The following is a 20550-nucleotide window of genomic DNA, read 5'->3' as shown; positions in this document are numbered from 1 at the left end:
CAATGTTTGTGCACGCAGTAGCTCTCCAAACGCAACATGGCGTCCGCTAACAATTTGAGCCGATTTTCCATTCAATTTGCTAGCGGACACCATGTCGCGTTTGGAGAGCCCCTGTGTGCCCAAACTTTGGAGCTCCCCCACAAGTGACCCCATTTTGGAAACTAGACACCCCAAGGCACCTATCTAGATGCATAGTGAGCACTTGGAACCCCCAGGTGCTTCACAAATTGATTCGTAAAAATGAAAAAGTGAAAAAAAAACACTTTTTCATATTTATGAATCAATTTGTGAAACACCTGGGGCTTCCAAGTGCTCACTATGCATCTAGATAGGTGCCTTGGGGGGTCTAGTTTCCAAAATGGGGTCACTTGTGGGGGAGCTCCAATGTTTGGGCACACAGGGACTCTCCAAATGCAACATGGTATCCGCTAGCAAATTGTCGGCTCAAATTGTTAGCGGACATCATGTTGCGTTTGGAGAGCCCCTGTGTGCCCAAACATTGGAGCTCCCCACAAGTGACCCCATTTTGACTCCAATGTTTGTGCACGCAGTAGCTCTCCAAACGCAACATGGCGTCCGCTAACAATTTGAGCCGACAATTTGCTAGCGGATACCATGTTGCATTTGGAGAGTCCCTGATGTGCCTAAACAGTGGAGCTCCCCCACAAGTGACCCCATTTTGGAAACTATACCCCTCAAGAATTTTATTAAGGTGTATAGTGAACATTTTGAACCCAGAGGTACGACACAGAATTTGTTTACATTAGGTCATCATATTGAATAAGTTGTCATTAGTCTTGAGCGCAAGTGCTCGCTACTTGAGTTTGCATCGGGTACTCAGGTATGCACCATGTACAGCGTGTGCTCGAGTGACATGCTCGAGTCCCTGCTCCGCATGTTTCACGGTTATTAGACACCCAAAAAAAAACATGCGGGGATCGCTCGTGCATGGCAGGCAATCCCCGTAAAGTTTTTTTGGCCGCGAAGCATATGGGGCAGAGACTCGAGCATGTCACTCAAATACCCACGATACTCAATGCATACCAGAGCACCCGATGCAAACTCAAGTAGCGAGCACTTGCGCTCAACACTAGTCGCCATATCGTCATCTTTTTTCTTACTTTTGAAAAAAATCCCAACCCCATCACAACCCTAACCCCAACCCTAACCCCAACCCCAGCCCTAACCGTAGCACAACCCTAACCGTAGCACAACCCTAACCGTAGCACAACCCTAACCCTAGCACAACCCTAACCCTAGCACAACCCTAACCCCAAACCCAGCCCTAACCCTAGCCCAATCCTAACCCAAGAGTTTATTTTTGACGCCGTTCCTCGTGCGGTATAAGTGATTAGACGACTTTATTCTTCGGGTCGGTGTGATTACAGCAATACCAGAATCATATGGGGTTTTTATGACTGACAGCTGTCACACACAAAAAGACGCATTTTTTGTAAAATCTAGTTTTTGCATCGCCATATTTTGAGAGCTATAATTTTTCCAGATTTTGGCAGACAGTCATGTGACGGCTCGTTTTTTGCGGGATGAGTTGACGTTGTTATTGGTGCCATTTTCAGGCACGTGACATTTTTTGATCGCTTTCTATTCCGATTTTTGGGAGGCAGAAAAAACAAAAACCAACAATTCAGGAATTGTTTTTTTTTTTTTTTATTATGTTCCGCGTGTGGTAAAAGTGATAAGGCAGCTTTATTCTTCGGGTCAGTACGTTTACAGTGGTACCACATTTATATCGTTTTTCTATGTTTTGCACTTTTACATAATAAAAGCAATTTTATAGAAAAAAATATTTTTTAGCATAGCTTTATTCTGAGAGCTATAACTTTTTTATTTTTTGGCTGATGGAGCTGTATGTCAGCTTGTTTTTTGCGGGACGAGATTACGTTTTCAGCGGTACCATTTTTATTTATATTCGTCTTTTTGATCGCGTGTTGTTCCATTTTTTATTTGGCGGTATGGTGATAAAGCATTGTTTTTTGCTTCGTTTTTTTTTTTTTTTTACCGTGTTCACTGAAGGGGTTAACTAGTGGGACAGTTTTATACGTCAGGTTGTTCCGGACGCAGCGATACCAAATATGTGTACTTTTATTGTTTTTTTTTATAATAATATTTATTGATGGGTACATTATATTTTTATTTTTGGTGGATTATTTTATTTATTTTTTTTTATATTTTTGCAATTTTTTTTTTTTTTTTTTTTCATTTACTGACAGTTTTTATACTTTATTACTTTGTCCCACTATGGGACTTTCACTTTTTTTTCTCTGATCGCCTGCATGGCACAGGAATGCAGCACCATCCCTTTGTCATACAGGCTATCAGCGCTGCACAGTGAGAAGATTGTTTGGAGATGCACTGCGCATGTCCAAACAATCTTCCTGCTGTCTGGTGACCCGGATGTTGTCATGACGACATCGGATCGTCATGGCAACACCCGGGAAGCCTCTGCAGACAGCGCTGGAAGCCAGAAGAGGAGGTGAGTATCTGCGATCACCTCCCCTTACCCCCGCAATGCTGCGATCGGCTGCGATCGACTTCGATCGCAGCATCGCAGGGGTTAATGTGCTGGGAGCGGTGCAGGACCGCTCCCTGCACATAGTACCGGGTGTCAGCTGTGACAATCAGCTGACACCCGGCGGCGATCGCGCCCGCACAGCCTGTGTGCGCGCGCGATCGCGATGACGTACTAATACGGGTCTGGCTCTTAAGTCCCAGGGCACAGATGCGTATTAGTACGTCAGATGTTATTAAGGGGTTAAACACCATTAACAGATGACGGACCTCAGTGGGGACTTGTTTTTGGTGCATTGAGCAGAACTTTTTATTAGTACCACTTTGGGGACATAACATTTTGGATCACTTTTAACTCCTTCACGCCATGGACATTTTCTGTTTTTTCCTCCCCTTTTTCCAAGAGCCATAGCTTTTTTACATTTTAGTCAATATAGCCGTATGAGGGTTTGTTTTTTGCGGGACAAGTTTTACTTTTGAATAACACCATTGATTTTACCATATAGTAATCCAAGCCTGAAGAAATTGCAAAAAAAGTGCAATTACACAATTGTTTTGGGGGTTTTCTATTTATCATGATCACTTTATGGTAAAATTGTCCTGGTAACATGATTACCCAAGTCAGTATGAGTACACAGATACCAAACATGTATAATTTTTTTTTTTCATTTAAGTGGTGAAAATAAATTCCGAAATTTGTATGAAAAAAGTTTTTGTGTTTGTCGCCATTTTCCGAGACCCGTGGCGTTTCCATTTTTCGGGATATGGAGTTGAGGGATGGCTTATTTTTTGCATCGTGAGCTGACATTTTTATTGATCGCCTTTTATTGCATATTATTGTGATGTTGCTGCAGCAAAAAACACCGTAATTCTGGCGTTTCGATTTTTTTCTCATTACGTCGTTTATCGATCGGATTATATTATTTTATATTTCGGTAGATTGGACATTTCTGAAGGCATCAACACCAAGTATGTGTATTTTTTAATTGTATTTTGTTCATCTGATTGCCTGTGCTGCACATAGCAGAGCTTCAGCACAAGCCAGCGTTAACAGGAGTATCGTAATGACAGGCACAGTGGTCTGTTGCAGACCCCTGGCTATCATGACAACCCATCGGCGCCACGCCATCACATGACGGGTGCCAATGGGTCAAATTCACCGAATGACACGCTTCTGGCCGCAGCGTGTTAAATCCCGCTGTCAGAGATTGACAGTGGGATTTAACTGGTTAACAACCACGGGTGGTATGCCGATCCACCCGTGGCTATTAAAGGCACATAACAGCTCATTACAGAAAAAGATACGGGATCAGCGACACATGAAGTAAATATACATGTTGTGAAGGGGTTAAGACTCCATTCACATTTATTCTGTGCTATTTGCTGAACACTTACATGCACAGTATAAACTAAGGTGCCAGTTGCTGAGGGGTGCACTTAGATATCGCCCTCCTAATCTAATAGTATGGGCATCACTAATAGGCTATAAACCAGACACTGTGCACTACCTGTGTTTGACCAGCGCCCCTATCTGAATTTCCATTAATATTTTACATATATATTTAATTTTTTATCAGGTTTATGATAGCCAAATTATCAGTAGTGTATTGCATTGAGAGCGTATTAGTAGCATTAATGTTGTGTTTCGGGTGTGTTTTGTATTTTCAAGATATCCTTATCGTGATTGTAGTGCAACTTTTGCTTGTGCCCTATTCAGAACACCATTTTTATAGTAGAGTTGCTGCAAGTGATTTTTAATGTTAATGACAGTGCTATAATTAAAACCCCCCAATGTGCTGTGTTCCATTTTTAAATATAGATTTTTTGCTATGTGGTTTTAACAAGGGTGGAATAAAATTGGATTTTTATAAACCAGAATCGACACTGGATTACCTATTTTCCATTCTATGACAGTTTTTATTGGTGCCATGTTGGGATACATAAGACAGTTTAATAATTTTTATTTAATTTTATGCAAGGCAAGATTAACAATAATGGCAATTCAGGCAAAGTTGTATTTTTTTTTTCTGTGCGTTGTTCACCGTGTGGGTTAAAGACGGATTTTGGTAAGACCTTACCTGTAAAATCCTTTTCAGCGAAGGAAGGAAGGGAGACACAGATCCATTACTAGTGGGTAGGCGGAGCCCCACAGGATAGTTCACCTCAGATTAGAAAAAGTGACGACCGGCCCCTCCAGCTTAGGCTCCTCCTACTCCCATGTTATTCAGTCCCTACACAAGCTAAGGAAGAGCAGACAACACCAGCGGAACAACACAACCACTTCCGAAAATTCAGAAATGCGAGAGAACAGGTTATGCATATAACAGAAAAAACACACAGTCCCAGGCACTACTCACTGGACCTGACAACTGCGATGAGCTGGCAATGCTGGAACAGAGCCCTAGCGCGCCGACCCCCGCCCAGATGACCGCCATCAGAGAGGAGTCGCGCCGCATCTAGAAAACAATAATGCACTTCTGCCATGGGAGGGTGCTGTGTCTCCCTTCCTTCCTTCGCTGAAAAGGATTTTACAGGTAAGGTCTTACCAAAATCCGTCTTTCTGCAGCAGAAGGGAAGGAAGGGAGACACAGATCCATTACTAGTGGGATGTCTCAAAGCAGTCCAGAACTCAAGGGTGGGAAACAGTGGCAGAATCGCCAACACCCCAACAACTTAGTCAAGCGCGCAACAAGCGCCAAAACTAGATAAAGAGATAACCTAAACCACCGCCGCCTGCAGGACCCTGCGTCCCAAGGCCGCATCGGCGGAAGCACTCACGTCCACTTTATAAAATTTAGTAAAAGTGTGAACAGAGCGCCAGGTAGCCGCCCAGCAGAGCTGCGCTGCCGAGGCCCCCTGATGAAAAGCCCACGACGAACCAACAGCTCTCGTGGAATGAGCTCGAACCTTAACCGGACAAGGCTCGCCCTTGAGCTGGTACTTTTCCAGGATAGCCGAGCTATAGTGTCCTTGGAGGCCCGCTGACCACGCCGATGACCAGCAGGAATCACAAAAAGAGAGTCCGACTTCCGAAACCCTTGCGTGATTGAAAGATAGAACTTCAAAGCCCGCACCAAATCCAACGAGTGCAAGGCTCGCTCCTTTGGACTTTTCGGATTCGGACAGAGGGAGGGCAACACGATGTCCTGATTGACGTGGAAACGCGACACCACTTTAGGCAGAAAATCGCCACGGGTACGAAGCACCACGCGATCCGAGTGGAACTCCAGAAAAGGGGGCGAGCAAGACAGTGCCGCCAACTCAGAAACCCTTCTCAAAGAGGTGACCGCCACCAGGAAGGCCACCTTCCAAGAAAGTAAGTAAAGCGTAGCTGAATCCATAGGCTCAAACGGCCCATGCTGAAGAGCCTCCAAGACTAGATTGAGCCGCCAAGGAGCCACAAACGCCCTTCGAGGCGGAAACTGACGTGCAACCCAGCGAAAAAACGAGCGCACATCCCTGCGCGAGGCAATAGCCTTCCGAAAAAGCACGGATAGTGCAGATACCTGACCCCGCAACGTACCAACCGCCAGACCCTTGGCCAAACCACATTGCAGAAAAGCCAATAAGTTGGGAATGGAAAAAACCCTCGGGTTCCTTGACGATCCAGAACACCATGAATAGAAGGCCACCCAAGTTCTGTGATAAATCCTAGTCGTAGCTGGACCTCTGGCCGCCCGCAAGGTGGCAATGACCTCGGCCGAAAACCCACGACGGGTCAAGATCTCGGTCTCAAGTGCCACGCCGTCAAACGAAGCGACTTCAGGTCCGGATGACGAATGGGCCCTTGGGTTAACAGGTCCAGGCGAAGAGGCAGTGGAAACGGAGGCGCCGCCAGAAGAGACACCAGCGTTGAATACCACGCCCTCCGCGGCCAATCCGGTGCCACCAAAATTGCCGGAATTCGTTCGAGTTTGATCCGCCGGATGACCAGAGGAAGCAAGGATATCGGCGGAAACACGTAGATCAGCTCGAACTGGTCCCACGGGGCCACTAGAGCATCTACTGCCACAGCCTCCGGGTCCCTGTACCTGGACATGAACGTCGGAATCCTGGCGTTCAGCCTGGATGCCATCAAGTCCACCTGGGGAGTCCCCCAACGGGAGCACAGCAGTGTAAAAACTTCCGGATGAAGACTCCATTCTCCGGGATCCACCTGCTCGCGACTGAGGAAGTCCGCTGTGATATTCAGCACTCCTGGGATGTGAATCGCGGAGATGGCTGGGACCCTGGACTCGGCCCATACCAGGATCCGAGAGACCTCCATCATGAGTCTGGAACTCCTCGTCCCGCCCTGATGGTTGATATACGCGACCGCTGTCGCATTGTCCGCTTGAATCCGGACCGGCAGACCGCTCAAGGGGACTGTCCAATGTCGGAGGCAGAGAAATATCGCTCTCAACTCCAGGATGTTGATTGGCAGAGACGACTCCTCTGACGACCAGACCCCCTGAACCCAGAGATCGTTCCAAACCCCCCCCCAGCCAGTCAGGCTGGCATCGGTGGTAATGACCGACCACCGTGGGAGGAGGAAGGATTTCCCCAGGGATAAAGCCTCCGGACGTAACCACCATCCAAGAGACTCTCGCACCCTGCGGGAGATACCGACACAGCGATCTAGCGAAGCCGGCGATTGGTCCCAACGGGTCAGAATAAGATTTTGGAGACCCCGGGAATGAAATTGTGCAAACGGTACCGCTTCCATTGCTGCCACCATCAGACCCAGAAGGCGCATACACTTCCGAAGGGACATCGCCATTGCCGACCTCATATCCTGGACATGGTGACGAAGGTTCGCTTGTTTGTCCAGAGGCAGGGACACCACTGCTCGAACCATGTCGAAATGCATCCCCAAGAACAGGATTGACTGCGACGGCTCCAAAGATGACTTCTTCCAATTGACCAGCCACCCGAAGTCCTCCAGGTGCTGAAGGGTGAGATTGCGAGCTGTCACCGCCTCCTCCGCTGTGGATGACACAATTAACAGGTCGTCCAGGTAGGGGAGAATCGTAACTCCTTGCCTTCGAAGGAGCGCCATGAGCGGCGCCACAATTTTTGTAAAAACCCTGGGCGCCGAGGCCAACCCGAATGGTAGGGCCACAAACTGGTAATGGGCCTGACCTATGGCGAAACGCAGGAAGCGCTGGTGAGCCCTGCCGATAGGGACATGCAAATAGGCGTCGCGGATGTCGATCGACTCCAAGAAATCGTACTGCGACAGGGCCGCCACGACAGAGCGAAGAGACTCCATACGGAATTTCCGGGTCCGGACATGAACATTCAATTCTTTGAGGTCCAGAATGGGGCGAAACTTGTCTTCCTTTTTGGGGACCACAAAAAGGTTGGAGTAAAACCCCCTTCCCCGGTCCTCCGGCGGAACCGGAACAACCACCCCCTGCTGCAGAACAGAGTCGACCTCCCGCAGCAGTGCGGCAGCCAGCTTGGGCTCGGACGGGATGCGTGACTGCCGAAATCTATCCGGGGGTCGAGAATGAAACTCTATGAAATAGCCTGCCGACATAACCCGCGTCACCCAGGCGTCCGATACGCTGGACGCCCAAATCGACCCGAATTGAAGCAGACGACCTCCCACCCGAGAGCCCTCGAGAGGGTTCCTGGCGTCAGTCCGCCTTAGCGGGCTTTTTGTCAACCTCCCGTTTGTCCTGACGGAAATGTTGTTTCCAGGGTGTACGGGATTTCTGGGTGGTCTTCTTTCCGGAAGACGAGGGACTACCCGATCTCCAAGAGGGCTGACCGAACCGTCCCCTGGGCCGAAAGGACCGACGACCACTACCGGCACTTGACTTGCCAGACGTAGAAGCTGCTGCTTTCCGCTGCGGCAAAGCCGAATCCTTGGCCTTGGCCTTAGCAATCAGCTCCGTGAGGTCCGAACCAAAAAGCTGACCGCCCTTGTACGCCAGACTCAGCAAACCTTGTTTGGATACCGCGTCTCCAGTCCACTGTTTAAGCCACAGTGCTCTCCTGACTGAGACGGCCGAGGATTGAGCCCTGGACAGAACTGAAGTAGTATCCAGCACTGCGTCCCTGCCATATCGGGCCGCCTCTTCCAACAGCTGGAAGATTCTTTCCATCTCAGACAGAGTCCCATCTTGCCACGCCGTCCGCAGCTGATCCAACCACCGCAGAGAAGCCTCACTAGCCCACATGGCCCCCAAGGCCGCTCGGAATCCATGACCCGCGGCCTCGTAGATGGACTTCGCCGCTAACTCCGTCCTTCTATCCAGCGGGTCCTGTAGACTCGCCTTCCCTTTAACAGGAAGCAAAGAGGATTTGCTCAGCTGAGACAATGGCACGTCCACTTCAGGAGAGGGGACCCAATTAGCGATGGTCTCCATGGAGCTGGGATACAGGGCATCAAAAAACCGCATCCCCTGGAAGCGTTTATCCGGACACAGACGTTCTTTCTCCACCGCCTCGTTAAGTTCATCGCGCGCCGGCAGCGTCGAACGAGCCCGACGCGACTCCTGATACAGCCGGGCCGACTTGCCAGGGCGCCTCGTCACCTCTTCAGACAGCTGTAACGCTTCCCGCATAGCCCCAATAAAAGCATCCACGCGGCCCGAAAGCTAAGCACAGCGACCCTGCCGATCCTCTTCATCAGAATCGGAGATCTCACCAGCAGAGTCTGTCGGTGATTCCGAAGCCTCTGACACACTGCGCGGAGGAGACAGCGCCACCACAGGCCTGTGGCGCTTCTTGCCTCGTGACGTCGGTTGGGACTTAGCTGATACCCAATGACCCAGGAGGTCAGACAGACTGTCAATGGAGCGAGTGAGCGCTTCCACTTTAACATCACTGAGACCCCCGACCAGTGTCGAACCTGACGCCGTCGAAGACCCCGGCGTATCAGATACGCGTGACCGATCCTGAAGCGGACCGGGAGAGAGGTCCGCGCCCCCTGGTCCCTGATCCGACATGCCCCCACACAGTTGCGAGCGTCGTGAATAAGGCGGTAACAACCCCTTACAATGGGTACGGGAACCGAGGATGTGTGATTCTGCTACCACAGCCTGTTCCTACACACAAAACCCCCAAACAGTGAAGGGTTAAAGCTCCTCCTTAAAGGGAGAAGAGCTACCCCAGCTGCCTACAGAGCAAAAGTTAACCTAACAGACAAGGGTCCAGAAAGGGTTAACTGCCCTGGAGAGGCCAGACCCCTCAGAAGGGGTTAATGCTGCTGACCACGCAATACGCCTTAGCCTTAGAAGGATAGCGGTGTGCGAGTCCCTCAGCAGGGAAGTAGCAGCGCTGTATATAGCACACCCTGTCTGCCTTAAGAGGCCAGCAGTAAGGTGCTCTGCGTTGCAATAGTGTGAGAAAGGAATCTTCTGCCTTAAAAGACAGAAGTGACTCACCAGCTGGCCGGGGTGACTGCTCTTCCTTACACAGTGCTCGGTGTCTGGTGTAGAGAGCGGGGAGCAGGGAGCAGGGAGCAGGAGGTAGCATGAGGTAATGGCCGGAAGAAGAAGAGGGGGGCTGGGACAGTTCCAGCGCGCGCTTTCCTGGCACTTCCTGTCTGAGCTATGATGACAGGCAGCAGAGAGGCACGAAGCCACGCCCCCCGCCGCCGCTACCAACGAAGCCCGCGCTCCTCCGTCCCTGCTCCCCTGCCGATAACACAAACGCCTGCAGCGGAGATATCCTCCTGCAGGGACAAAACAAGCAGTCACCACTTGAAAACAGTAACAGCGGCTGCCACAGCAGCCGCTGAAGCACTCAGACCACAGAGAGCACTTACCCAGCTGAGCGCCACAGGGACCCCCAGGGATGTGTGGCGCCGTGGCCCTTTGCTACCCCCCACGGCGGAGCGCGCAGGGACCCCACAGAAGCGGTGTGCGTCTCCGCCAGGGAGCGCCCTGTATCCCCCGGGGCCGGCAGGCTTCTGCGGGGACCTCCTTAGGGGGTACACAGATCTGCCAGGGGAGGGTCAGGGGTCCCAGCAGCGCCGAGACCCCCTGAGACCTCTAGACCACGGGGGGTCCAGGTCTCCGGAGTAAAATAAAAAATTCTTCTGAGGAGCTGCAAAGGCAGCGACTATCCTCTGCGACCTCAAATTTTAGACTGGAGAACATGGGAGTAGGAGGAGCCTAAGCTGGAGGGGCCGGTCGTCACTTTTTCTAATCTGAGGTGAACTATCCTGTGGGGCTCCGCCTACCCACTAGTAATGGATCTGTGTCTCCCTTCCTTCCCTTCTGCTGCTGAAATAATTATATAGTTTTATTATACAAGTCATTATAGATGTGGTAATATCAGATATGTGACTTTTTGGGGGGAGCTTGCTTTTAATAAAACTGCCTTATCAAAATACATTTTACATTTTTTTTTAACTACTTCAACATTTTTTCTACTATATTTATTAGTTCTAGAAGAGAACTTGAATAAGCGATCCTTAGAATTATCAAGCTTGACAGTGTTAGGGCTCGTTCACGAGATTGTAATAAAACAGACATCACATGGACAGTACTATGACCCAAGATATTCTATGGAGTAGGGCTCATGAGAGATTTTTTAGCATGCACTAATTTCTTCCATGCGTCAGCAATAGGATGGAGAGGGGGCGCTAATAGTGCTGTTACCCAGACAAGTAGTGGTATAAAGGAAAAAGGATGCTCACCTTGGTGAGTTGTGAAATGCACAACTCATATGATGGTATAGTGGAGTGCTGCAGGAGACACCAAACCTCAAGGGTCCAAGTACCATAAGTTGTGGATGCAAGAAAGTGCCAATGATTCCGCGCTCCTCCGGGTCAGAAGAAGGGATGCATTACCCAGTGCTTGGTTAAGAGTCCATTTATTTAGAAGCTAAAATCAAAGCGTTTCGTGGACGTGCTGTCCACTTCATCAGTGCATAGCTTGTGTCAGGTATAGCAAGGAGTGGACATATATATACAAAAAATGTGAAAAAAACTGGCGCCAAAACAAGCTGGCCATTAAGGCAGATAAGAACAATCAATAAAAAGGCATAAATTTGAGTATCCATCAATATATATATGCGTCGGGAATAAAATATTGTTAGCATGATTAAAAATGAATTAAGAACCGATATAGTTCAATGCAAAAAAATAAATAAATAATTTAAATATATATATATATATACATATATATATATATATATATAAATCCTGAAGTGGGAATTGAACCTGTTGTATTGCGATCAACTGGATCGTGTTTAGATACTGATCATGGTACAACCGTCTAAGCAACGGGTGCTCATGTATGTTAAGATTTTGTTCTGATAGGAAGTAATAAACGAATATTAAAAGATATACAGTACAGACCAAAAGTTTGGACACACCTTCTCATTTAAAGATTTTTCTGTATTTTCATGACTATGAAAATTGTACATTCACACTGAAGGCATCAAAACTATGAATTAACACATGTGGAATTATATACTTAACAAAAAAGTGTGAAACAACTGAAAATATATCTTATATTCTAGGTTCATCAAAGTAGCCACCTTTTTCTTTGATGACTGCTTTACACACTCTTGGCATTCTCTTGATGAGCTTCAAGAGGTAGTCACTGGAAATGGTCTTCCAACAATCTTGAAGGCGTTCCCAGAGATGCTTAGCGCTTGTTGGCTCTTTTGCCTTCACTCTGCGGTCCAGCTCACCCCAAACCATCTCGATTGGGTTCAGGTCTGGTGACTGTGGAGGCCAGGTCATCTGGCGTAGCACCCCATCACTCTCCTTCTTGGTCAAAGAGCCCTTACACAGCCCGGAGGTGTGTTTGGGGTCATTGTCCTGTTGAAAAATAAATGATGGTCCAACTAAACGCAAACCGGATGGAATAGCATGCCACTGCAAGATGCTGTGGTAGCCATGCTGGTTCAGTATGCCTTCAATTTTGAATAAATCCCCAACAGTGTCACCAGCAAAGCACCCTCACACCATCACACCTCCTCCTCCATGCTTCACGCTGGGAACCAGGCATGTAGAGTCCATCCGTTCACCTTTTCTGCGTCGCACAAAGACACAGTGATTGGAACCAAAGATCTCAAATTTGGACTCATCAGACCAAAGCACAGATTTCCACTGGTCTAATGTCCATTCCTTGTGTTCTTTAGCCCAAACAAGTCTCTTCTGCTTGTTACCTGTCCTTAGCAGTGGTTTCCTAGCAGCTATTTTACCATGAAGGCCTGCTGCGCAAAGTCTCCTCTTAAAAGTTATTGTAGAGATGTGTCTGCTGCTAGAACTCTGTGTGGCATTGACCTGGTCTCTAATCTGAGCTGCTGTTAACCTGCGATTTCTGAGGCTGGTTACTCGGATAAACTTATCCTCAGAAGCAGAGGTGACTCTTGGTCTTCCTTTCCTGGGGCGGTCCTCATGTGAGCCAGTTTCTTTGTAGCGCTTGATGGTTTTTGCAACTGCACTTGGGGACACTTTCAAAGTTTGGCCAATTTTTCGGACTGACTGACCTTCATTTCTTAAAGTAATGATGGCCACTTGTTTTTCTTTACTTAGCTGCTTTTTTTCTTGCCATAATACAAATTCTAACAGTCTATTCAGTAGGACTATCAGCTGTGTATCCATCTGACTCCTGCACAACACAACTGATGGTCCCAACCCCATTTATAAGGCAAAAAATCCCACTTATTAAACCTGACAGGGCACACCTGTGAAGTGAAAACCATTTCCGGTGACTACCTCTTGAAGCTCATCAAGAGAATGCCAAGAGTGTGCAAAGCAGTCATCAAAGCAAAAGGTGGCTACTTTGAAGAACCTAGAATATAAGACATATTTTCAGTTGTTTCACACTTTTTTGTTAAGTATATAATTCCACATGTGTTAATTCATAGTTTTGATGCCTTCAGTGTGAATGTACAATTTTCAAAGTCATGAAAATACAGAAAAATCTTTAAATGAGAAGTTGTGTCCAAACTTTTGGTTTGTACTGTATCTATCTTATATGTACATACTAAACAAAATAAAAATGTATGTCAAGATCCAAAAGACAGTGCCTAAGAAGAGAATGTGTTTTATGGAAGATACGTATTAAGAAATGTACCAGTTACCCTTGGTCTGTATTATACAGCCCAAATGTATGAAATTTGTACTCACATACAATGAATTGTTCCCCCAATTTTTATTTTTATTTTTTTATTTATTTTTTTTAACTCTTCTTATAAGGGTATGTGCACACGATGCAGAAATGAAGCAGAAAATTTCTGCATCATTTCTGCATCTCCCTGGCAGAAAAAACGCATGCGGATTGTACATGCGTTTTTCCTGCGGAATACATGCGGATTCACATGCGTTTCGGCATGCGGATTGACAAGCGCTTTCCAGGCGATTTTAGCATCACCTGGAAAGTGCTTGACAACTAGGTCACACTATATAAATCCATGCAACCGGCATGGATTTATATAGTGTGACCGTATAAGAATGTTTAAAAATAAAAAAATAAAGCTATACTTTACCCTCTGATGCCCCGGCGTGTGGTGCCGCGTTCGTTCCTGGCTTATTCCTGGCTGCCGGGATATCGCGAGACACTGTGCTGAAGGGCCTGCGGTCACATGACTGTGACGTCACCGAAGGTCCTTCAGTCTTGCACGCGAGCAGAGGGAAGGAGACCGGGGGCCGTCAGAAGGTGAATATATCTTTATTTTTTATTTTATTCTTGTTTTTACAGCTTTTTAATGGTACCTGGGTGTGGAGGAGAGTCTCATCTTCTCCACACTCGGGTACCATCCGCACATTAGAACGCGCCAATAACGCAAGTACAAATGCAGTCTTGCGGAATTGGCGCGTTCTAATGCAAGTCAATGGTGGCGAAAACGCCACGTTTCCACAAAATTAATGGACATGCTGCGGATTTTTGAGCGCAGCATAAACGCTGCGGAAAAATACACAGCATGGGCACAGCACATGCGGATTATCATTGGGGAACATTGTTGCCCTTCTACCATGCGTTTTTAATGCGTTTCCGCAGCTGCAGAATCGCTGCGGAAACGCATAAAAAATGCATCGTGTGCACTCAGCCTAATAGAATATGTGATCGTATCTGCAACCAGAATTATTTTCAGAACATGAATGATTACTGTAGGAGTGTGTCCGTATTACCGGTGTAGTACTAGAGAATAGTCGTGCGCATTAATGTCCACTAGGTGCAGGGGTGGATTAAGAGTAGCAAGGGCCCCGGGCAGTTTAGAAGGCGCCCCCCCCCCCACACACACCTGATTTATCACGTGACATGTCACATGATCCCCTGTGATCGATCATGTGATAGTTCACGGGAAATTAATTTGGCACAATATTAATTATAATATTTTTTTTTAGGCTGTGTGCCCACTATGTGTTTTTTAAGCATTTCCGCAGCGGAAATTCTGCTGCAGAAACGCTTAAAAACGCTTGGTAGAAGGTGTGCAATGTTCCTCAATGATAATCCGCAGCACTACCAATTATTTTGCGGAAGCGCGGCATTTTCGCCGCCATTGACTTGCATTAGAACGCATGGAATCCGCATCCCTGCATCTGTAGATGCGGAATCCATGCGTTTCAATGTGCGGATGGTACCCGGGTCTGGAGAAGAGGAGACTCTAGAACCTGTAAAAAAAGAATAAAATAAAAAATAAATATTATATTTACCTTCTGATGGCCCCCGGTGTCTTTATCCGATGCGTCCTGGCTTGCCGGCAGCTCGCGATGGTCTGAAAAGGACCTGCCGTGACGTCATTTAGTCATGTGACGGGTCACGCGACCGCTGACGTCGGCAGGCCATCAGAAGGTAAGTATATATTTTTTATTTTTTACCATTCTTTTACGGTCACACTATATAAATCCATGCTGGTTGCATGGATTTATATAGCGTAACCAAGTTGTCAAGCACTTTCCAAGTGATGCTAAAAGTGCTTGTCAACCCGCATGCGGAAATGCATGTGAAGAACGCTTCACATCCGCATGTCCCTGGCAGGAAAACGCATGTACAATCCGCATGTAAAATCCGCATGTACAATCCGCATGTAAAATCCGCATGCGTTTTTTCTGCCAGGGAGATGCAGAAACGCTCAAAAAAAATCCGGAACATTTCTGTATTGTGGGCACATAGCCTTACATTAATTGTATGACTCAATATTGAGCACACGTAGCCATCTATACACAGCGGTAGGCTGCACGGTGCCATCTATACACAGCGGGAGGCCGCACGTAGCCATCTATACACAGCAGGAGGCCGCACGTAGCCATCTATACACAGCAGGAGGCCACACGGCGACATCTATACACAGCAGGAGGCCGCACGTAGCCATCTATACACAGCAGGAGGCTGCACGTAGCCATCTATACACAGCGGGAGGCCGCACGTTGCCATCTATACACAGCGGGAGGCCGCACGTTGCCATCTATACACAGCGGCAGGCCGCACGTAGCCATCTATACACAGCGGGAGGCCGCACGGCGCCATCTATACACAGCGGGAGGCCGCATGGCGCCCACCCCAGAGACAGCAGGAGTCCGCACGTAGCCATCTATACTCAGCAGGAGGCCGCACATAGCCATCTATACACAGCAGGAGGCCGCACGGCACCATCTATACACAGCAGGAGGCCGCACGGCACCATCTATACACAGCAGGAGGCCGCACGTAGCCATCTATACACAGCAGGAGGCCGCACGGCGCCATCTATACACAGCAGGAGGCCGCACGGCACCATCTATACACAGCGGGAGGCCGCACGGCGCCCCCCCAGAGACAGCAGGAGGCCGCACGGCGCCATCTATACTCAGCAGGAGGCCGCACGTAGCCATCTATACACAGCAGGAGGCCGCACGGCGCCATCTATACACAGCAGGAGGCCGAACGGCACCATCTATACACAGCAGGAGGCCGCACGGCGCCATCTATACACAGCAGGGGGCCGCACGGCACCATCTATACACAGCAGGGGGCCGCACGGCACCATCTATACACAGCAGGAGGCCGCTCGGCGCCATCTATACACAGCAGGAGGCCGCACGGCACCATCTATACACAGCAGGAGGCCGCACGTAGCCATCTATACACAGCAGGAGGCCGCACGGCGCCATCTATACACAGCAGGGGGCCGCACGGCGCCATCTATACACAACAGGGGGCCGCACGGCACCATCTATACACAGCAGGAGGCCGCTCGGCGCCATCTATACACAGCAGGAGGCCGCTCGGCACCATCTATACACAGCAGGAGGCCGCACGGCGCCATCTATACACAGCAGGGGGACGCACGGCGCCATCTATACACAGCAGGGGGCCGCACAGCGCCATGTATACACAGCAGGATGCCGCTCGGCGCCATCTATACACAGCAGGAGGCCGCACAGCGCCATCTATACACAGCAGGAGGCCACACGTAGCCATCTATACACAGCAGGAGGCCGCACGGTGCCATCTATACACAGCAGGGGGCCACACGGCGCCATCTATACACAACAGGGGGCCGCACGGCACCATCTATACACAGCAGGGGGCCGCACGGCGCCATCTATACACAGCAGAGGGCCGCACGGTGCCATCTATACACAGCAGGGGGCCGAACGGCGCCATCTATACACAGCGGGAGGCCGCACGGTGCCATCTGTACATAGTGGGAGGCCACACGGTGCCATCTATACACAGCGGGAGGCCGCACGGCGCCATTTGTACATAGTGGGAGGCCACACGGCGCCCCCACCCAGAGACAGCAGGAGGCCGCACAGCGCCAACTATACTCAGCAGGAGGCCACACGCAGTCACGCATGCAGTCACGCACACACACAAACATATACAGACCTATACATACACACATAAACACATTTGAAACACAAAAATACATATAAACAGACATCACACAATGATATCTGCCTGCACACACACATACACACACACACACACACACTCACCATCCCCCGGCTCCATTCCTCCCGCCTGCTCTGACTTCTCCATTGCAGCAGTGAAGGCCGGGCGCGCACTGCGTGATGTCACAGCTAGGAGACACGGCCACGCACAGGGCCGTGTCTCCTAGCAGTGACGCGGCCGGGCCAGCACAGGGAAGTTAACTGCTGCAGTGCTGGCCCGGCCGATGAAGAAGTAGCGGCCGTGCGCCGCTGCTGGGGGAGCGGTCCGGGGCCCCCCCTCCCGCCACTGCTACCGGTATGTGCCGCGGCGACCCGCACACATAATGAGGACAATCCGGCATTAGACACCCCGCCCGGAGCCGCGGGCCCCCTGCAGGCTCGGGGCCCCGGGCTGTAGCCCGGATTGCCCTCATTATAATCCGCCTATGACTAGGTGGTATGATGAGCACTGAAAGTATCCTAGGAAATAGTGCAGACTACTGGGAACAGAACGCAATGATCATAAGAAAAAAAAGGAAACTTGACTCGGTCAAAACCTGGATCGGGACAGGGGATCAAGAATAAGCCAAGACATATGTTCCTGACCATGTAGAGGTAAATTATATTTGCCAGTGCTTTCAAATAAAAATCTCTGATATTTCATTTAGACCCCAAGGTTTCATAGTATTTAGTTGATATATCCAGTATATCTCTTTCCTATTGAGACACTGAATTCTATTGGGAGTGGTGCATGGAATGTGCTCTATGGGCATGATTTTAAGACACCCAAAGTCTTTATTGTGATGGATTGCCATATGACGGGATAAACCATGTTTTAAAAAACCTGTAGCGACATTATGCCTATGAGAATTTAGTCTTTTATGAAAGGATTGCATAGTTCTACCGACATATTGCTTGGGACTCGTGCATTCAATCAGATATATGACAAAATCAGTGTCACAGGACATATTACTATTTATTTTGAACTGTTCATTGCTTGATGTGGATGCAAAAGTGTCGGCTCCATGAGTAATATTCAAGCAACACATGCAGTTCTTTTTGCCACATTTGGTGATTGTTTTATTCTTATTATTGATCTTGCTACCATCTAGAGTAGAAAGGGTGTGTATCCTACTGGGGGCTAAAATGTTCCTTAGAGTGGGGGCTCTCCTATACATAATGGAGGGTTTTAGCTTCTAAATAAATGGACTCTTAACCAAGCACTGGGTAATGCATCCCTTCTTCTGACCCGGAGGAGCGCGGAATCATTGGCACTTTATTGCATCCACAACTTATGGTTCCATGTGTCAGTTGAGACCAGCCCATTAAAATCTATGGGTGCGCCTAAAAAAACAACAGATGCCATATGGAGCCACAGTATACCATTTGTTCATTCTCTCAGCAAAACTACACACTGTCAATTTTAAGTTTGTAGTCTCATGACATTGTGGAAAATCTATGGAACACTGAACCTACAGTATGTTTGACGAGGCAAGGGAGCTTATAGTACCCTAAGTTATGAAAGTGAGTGAGGATCTGTTCCCACTGCTTTTGGTGTGTACGTGTAGTGTTTGTGCCGAGTATAACTTCCATACGATGAATAGACTCATTAACCCATACTGGCATAATGATGCCAAAAGAATATTTTGTTCTCCATCTACTGGTCAGGTAGACCTTTTTTTTCCCATTTCGTAATGCGTATTTGCTGTAGTTTTTTATACAACTGACCACCACAAAAAAGAGACAGGAGAGTTACATTATAAACATGATTGATAATTACTGATGACATATGAAACTACTACGTGCAGTTGCTTAGGTCAGAACTTAACGTCTGCCAAATCAACGGGATGGCGATGTAAACGGAGGCTGAGCACATTCTGCTCGAATAATGTTGGGTGTAAATTATATTTGTTTGGAAGCCTATACTAAAATGAAGGTAATATTCTGTTGGCAAACATCATCTGCTGAGATTACTAGGGCAAATAATTGTACATAATAGTGTCATACTTTGTGAAAGTAGCAGTTTTATATTAAAAATACTTTCATCTTCACAGTACTACTTACCCAGCAGCTGTTTCCATCTCCAATAAAGAACGGTCTTTTCTGCAAAGAGCTCGGATACAGGGAACTGCCCCATAAAAAGCTGCAAAATGTATTGCCATCCATCCCCGATGGTCGTACAACATATAATCTGCTTTCAAAGAAAGAAGGCATGTGAGAACTCCAAGTGAGCCACACTGAGCTGCGATGTGTACGGCAGTGAGTCCTTAAAGACAAAAATACCACATTTCATTGGTTATTCAGTGTCTGTAAAAGACCAAAAGACAAACAATCATCTACAGTTACAGTCAGACTAGAAGGCTAGGTTACTATAAGTTGTTCACAGAAATTTTAGATTTCATTGGATACATTAAAACAAAATAAATCCCCTAAATAGGAGCTAATACTTGTAAATAGAGAAAAGACTATTGTGTGGTGCAAGTATCCTTGCACCACAAGGGTAAATCAGGGTCTAAAAATAGGAAGGACCGGCAATACCTAAATAATGTGTGCCATACTGTGCCATACACCAGGAAACAATAAACAGAGAAAAGAAGAAACTGATGTAAAACAGCACCAGCACTCATATAATGCAGAAAAGAATATATGTGCTAAAGAATAAGAAATCTTTATTACTGTAAGTAATCCTAGCGAATAAAAGACACTAATACATTCAAAACAATTCAAATAGCAAAAATTTATTTATTTTTTGTTGCAAAAACAGGATATCCAACGTACAATATATGTGGAAAGTCTAGCACACTCCCTATAAATAGGTATATAGAAACATACATGCAAACAGATAGTATAGTATACAGCTCAAAACCATAAATACAGAGCAAATAACGAAATCCAAATAAAGGTGATACCCAAAAGAAGTATAAATGGGAGAACAAAAAAAATGAATAATGTATAAGATGGCTGTGGTAAAGCAAAAGCATTATTAATAGAGAATAAGGAAATAACAATTAAACAGTATAAACATCAGATCAAATATACTGTAGGAGTGTGACCATTTCATACTATCCAAATGTGTATAAAGAAAAATGGACAATCTGTGAACCCCAGCGTTACGCCAGCAACCGGTAAATTCTTTAGGGGAATGTGTCAAATATTCACAAGTATCATATATACTGTATATAGAGAGCATAATAGTAAATGAATCAATA

General features: G+C 47.5%; 1 protein-coding gene across 1 annotated transcript in view; it reads right to left on the bottom strand.

The window, feature by feature from the left end:
• Positions 1-20550, bottom strand: part of ANKAR (ankyrin and armadillo repeat containing) — a 541104-nt gene that overhangs the window by 261046 nt on the left and 259508 nt on the right. Inside the window, exon 9 of the mRNA XM_073647842.1 lies at positions 19406-19607. Within this exon, the coding sequence (XP_073503943.1) occupies positions 19406-19607 (202 nt within the window). The remainder of the gene's footprint in view (positions 1-19405; positions 19608-20550) is intronic.

Source organism: Phyllobates terribilis, unplaced genomic scaffold, assembly GCF_046119375.1.
Source record: "Phyllobates terribilis strain yellow unplaced genomic scaffold, ASM4611937v1 Scaffold_9__5_contigs__length_417890890, whole genome shotgun sequence".
NCBI classification, from domain to species: Eukaryota; Metazoa; Chordata; class Amphibia; order Anura; family Dendrobatidae; genus Phyllobates; species Phyllobates terribilis.
The sequence above is the reverse complement of the archived record's forward strand: the minus strand, read 5'-3'. Positions and strand labels throughout refer to the sequence as shown.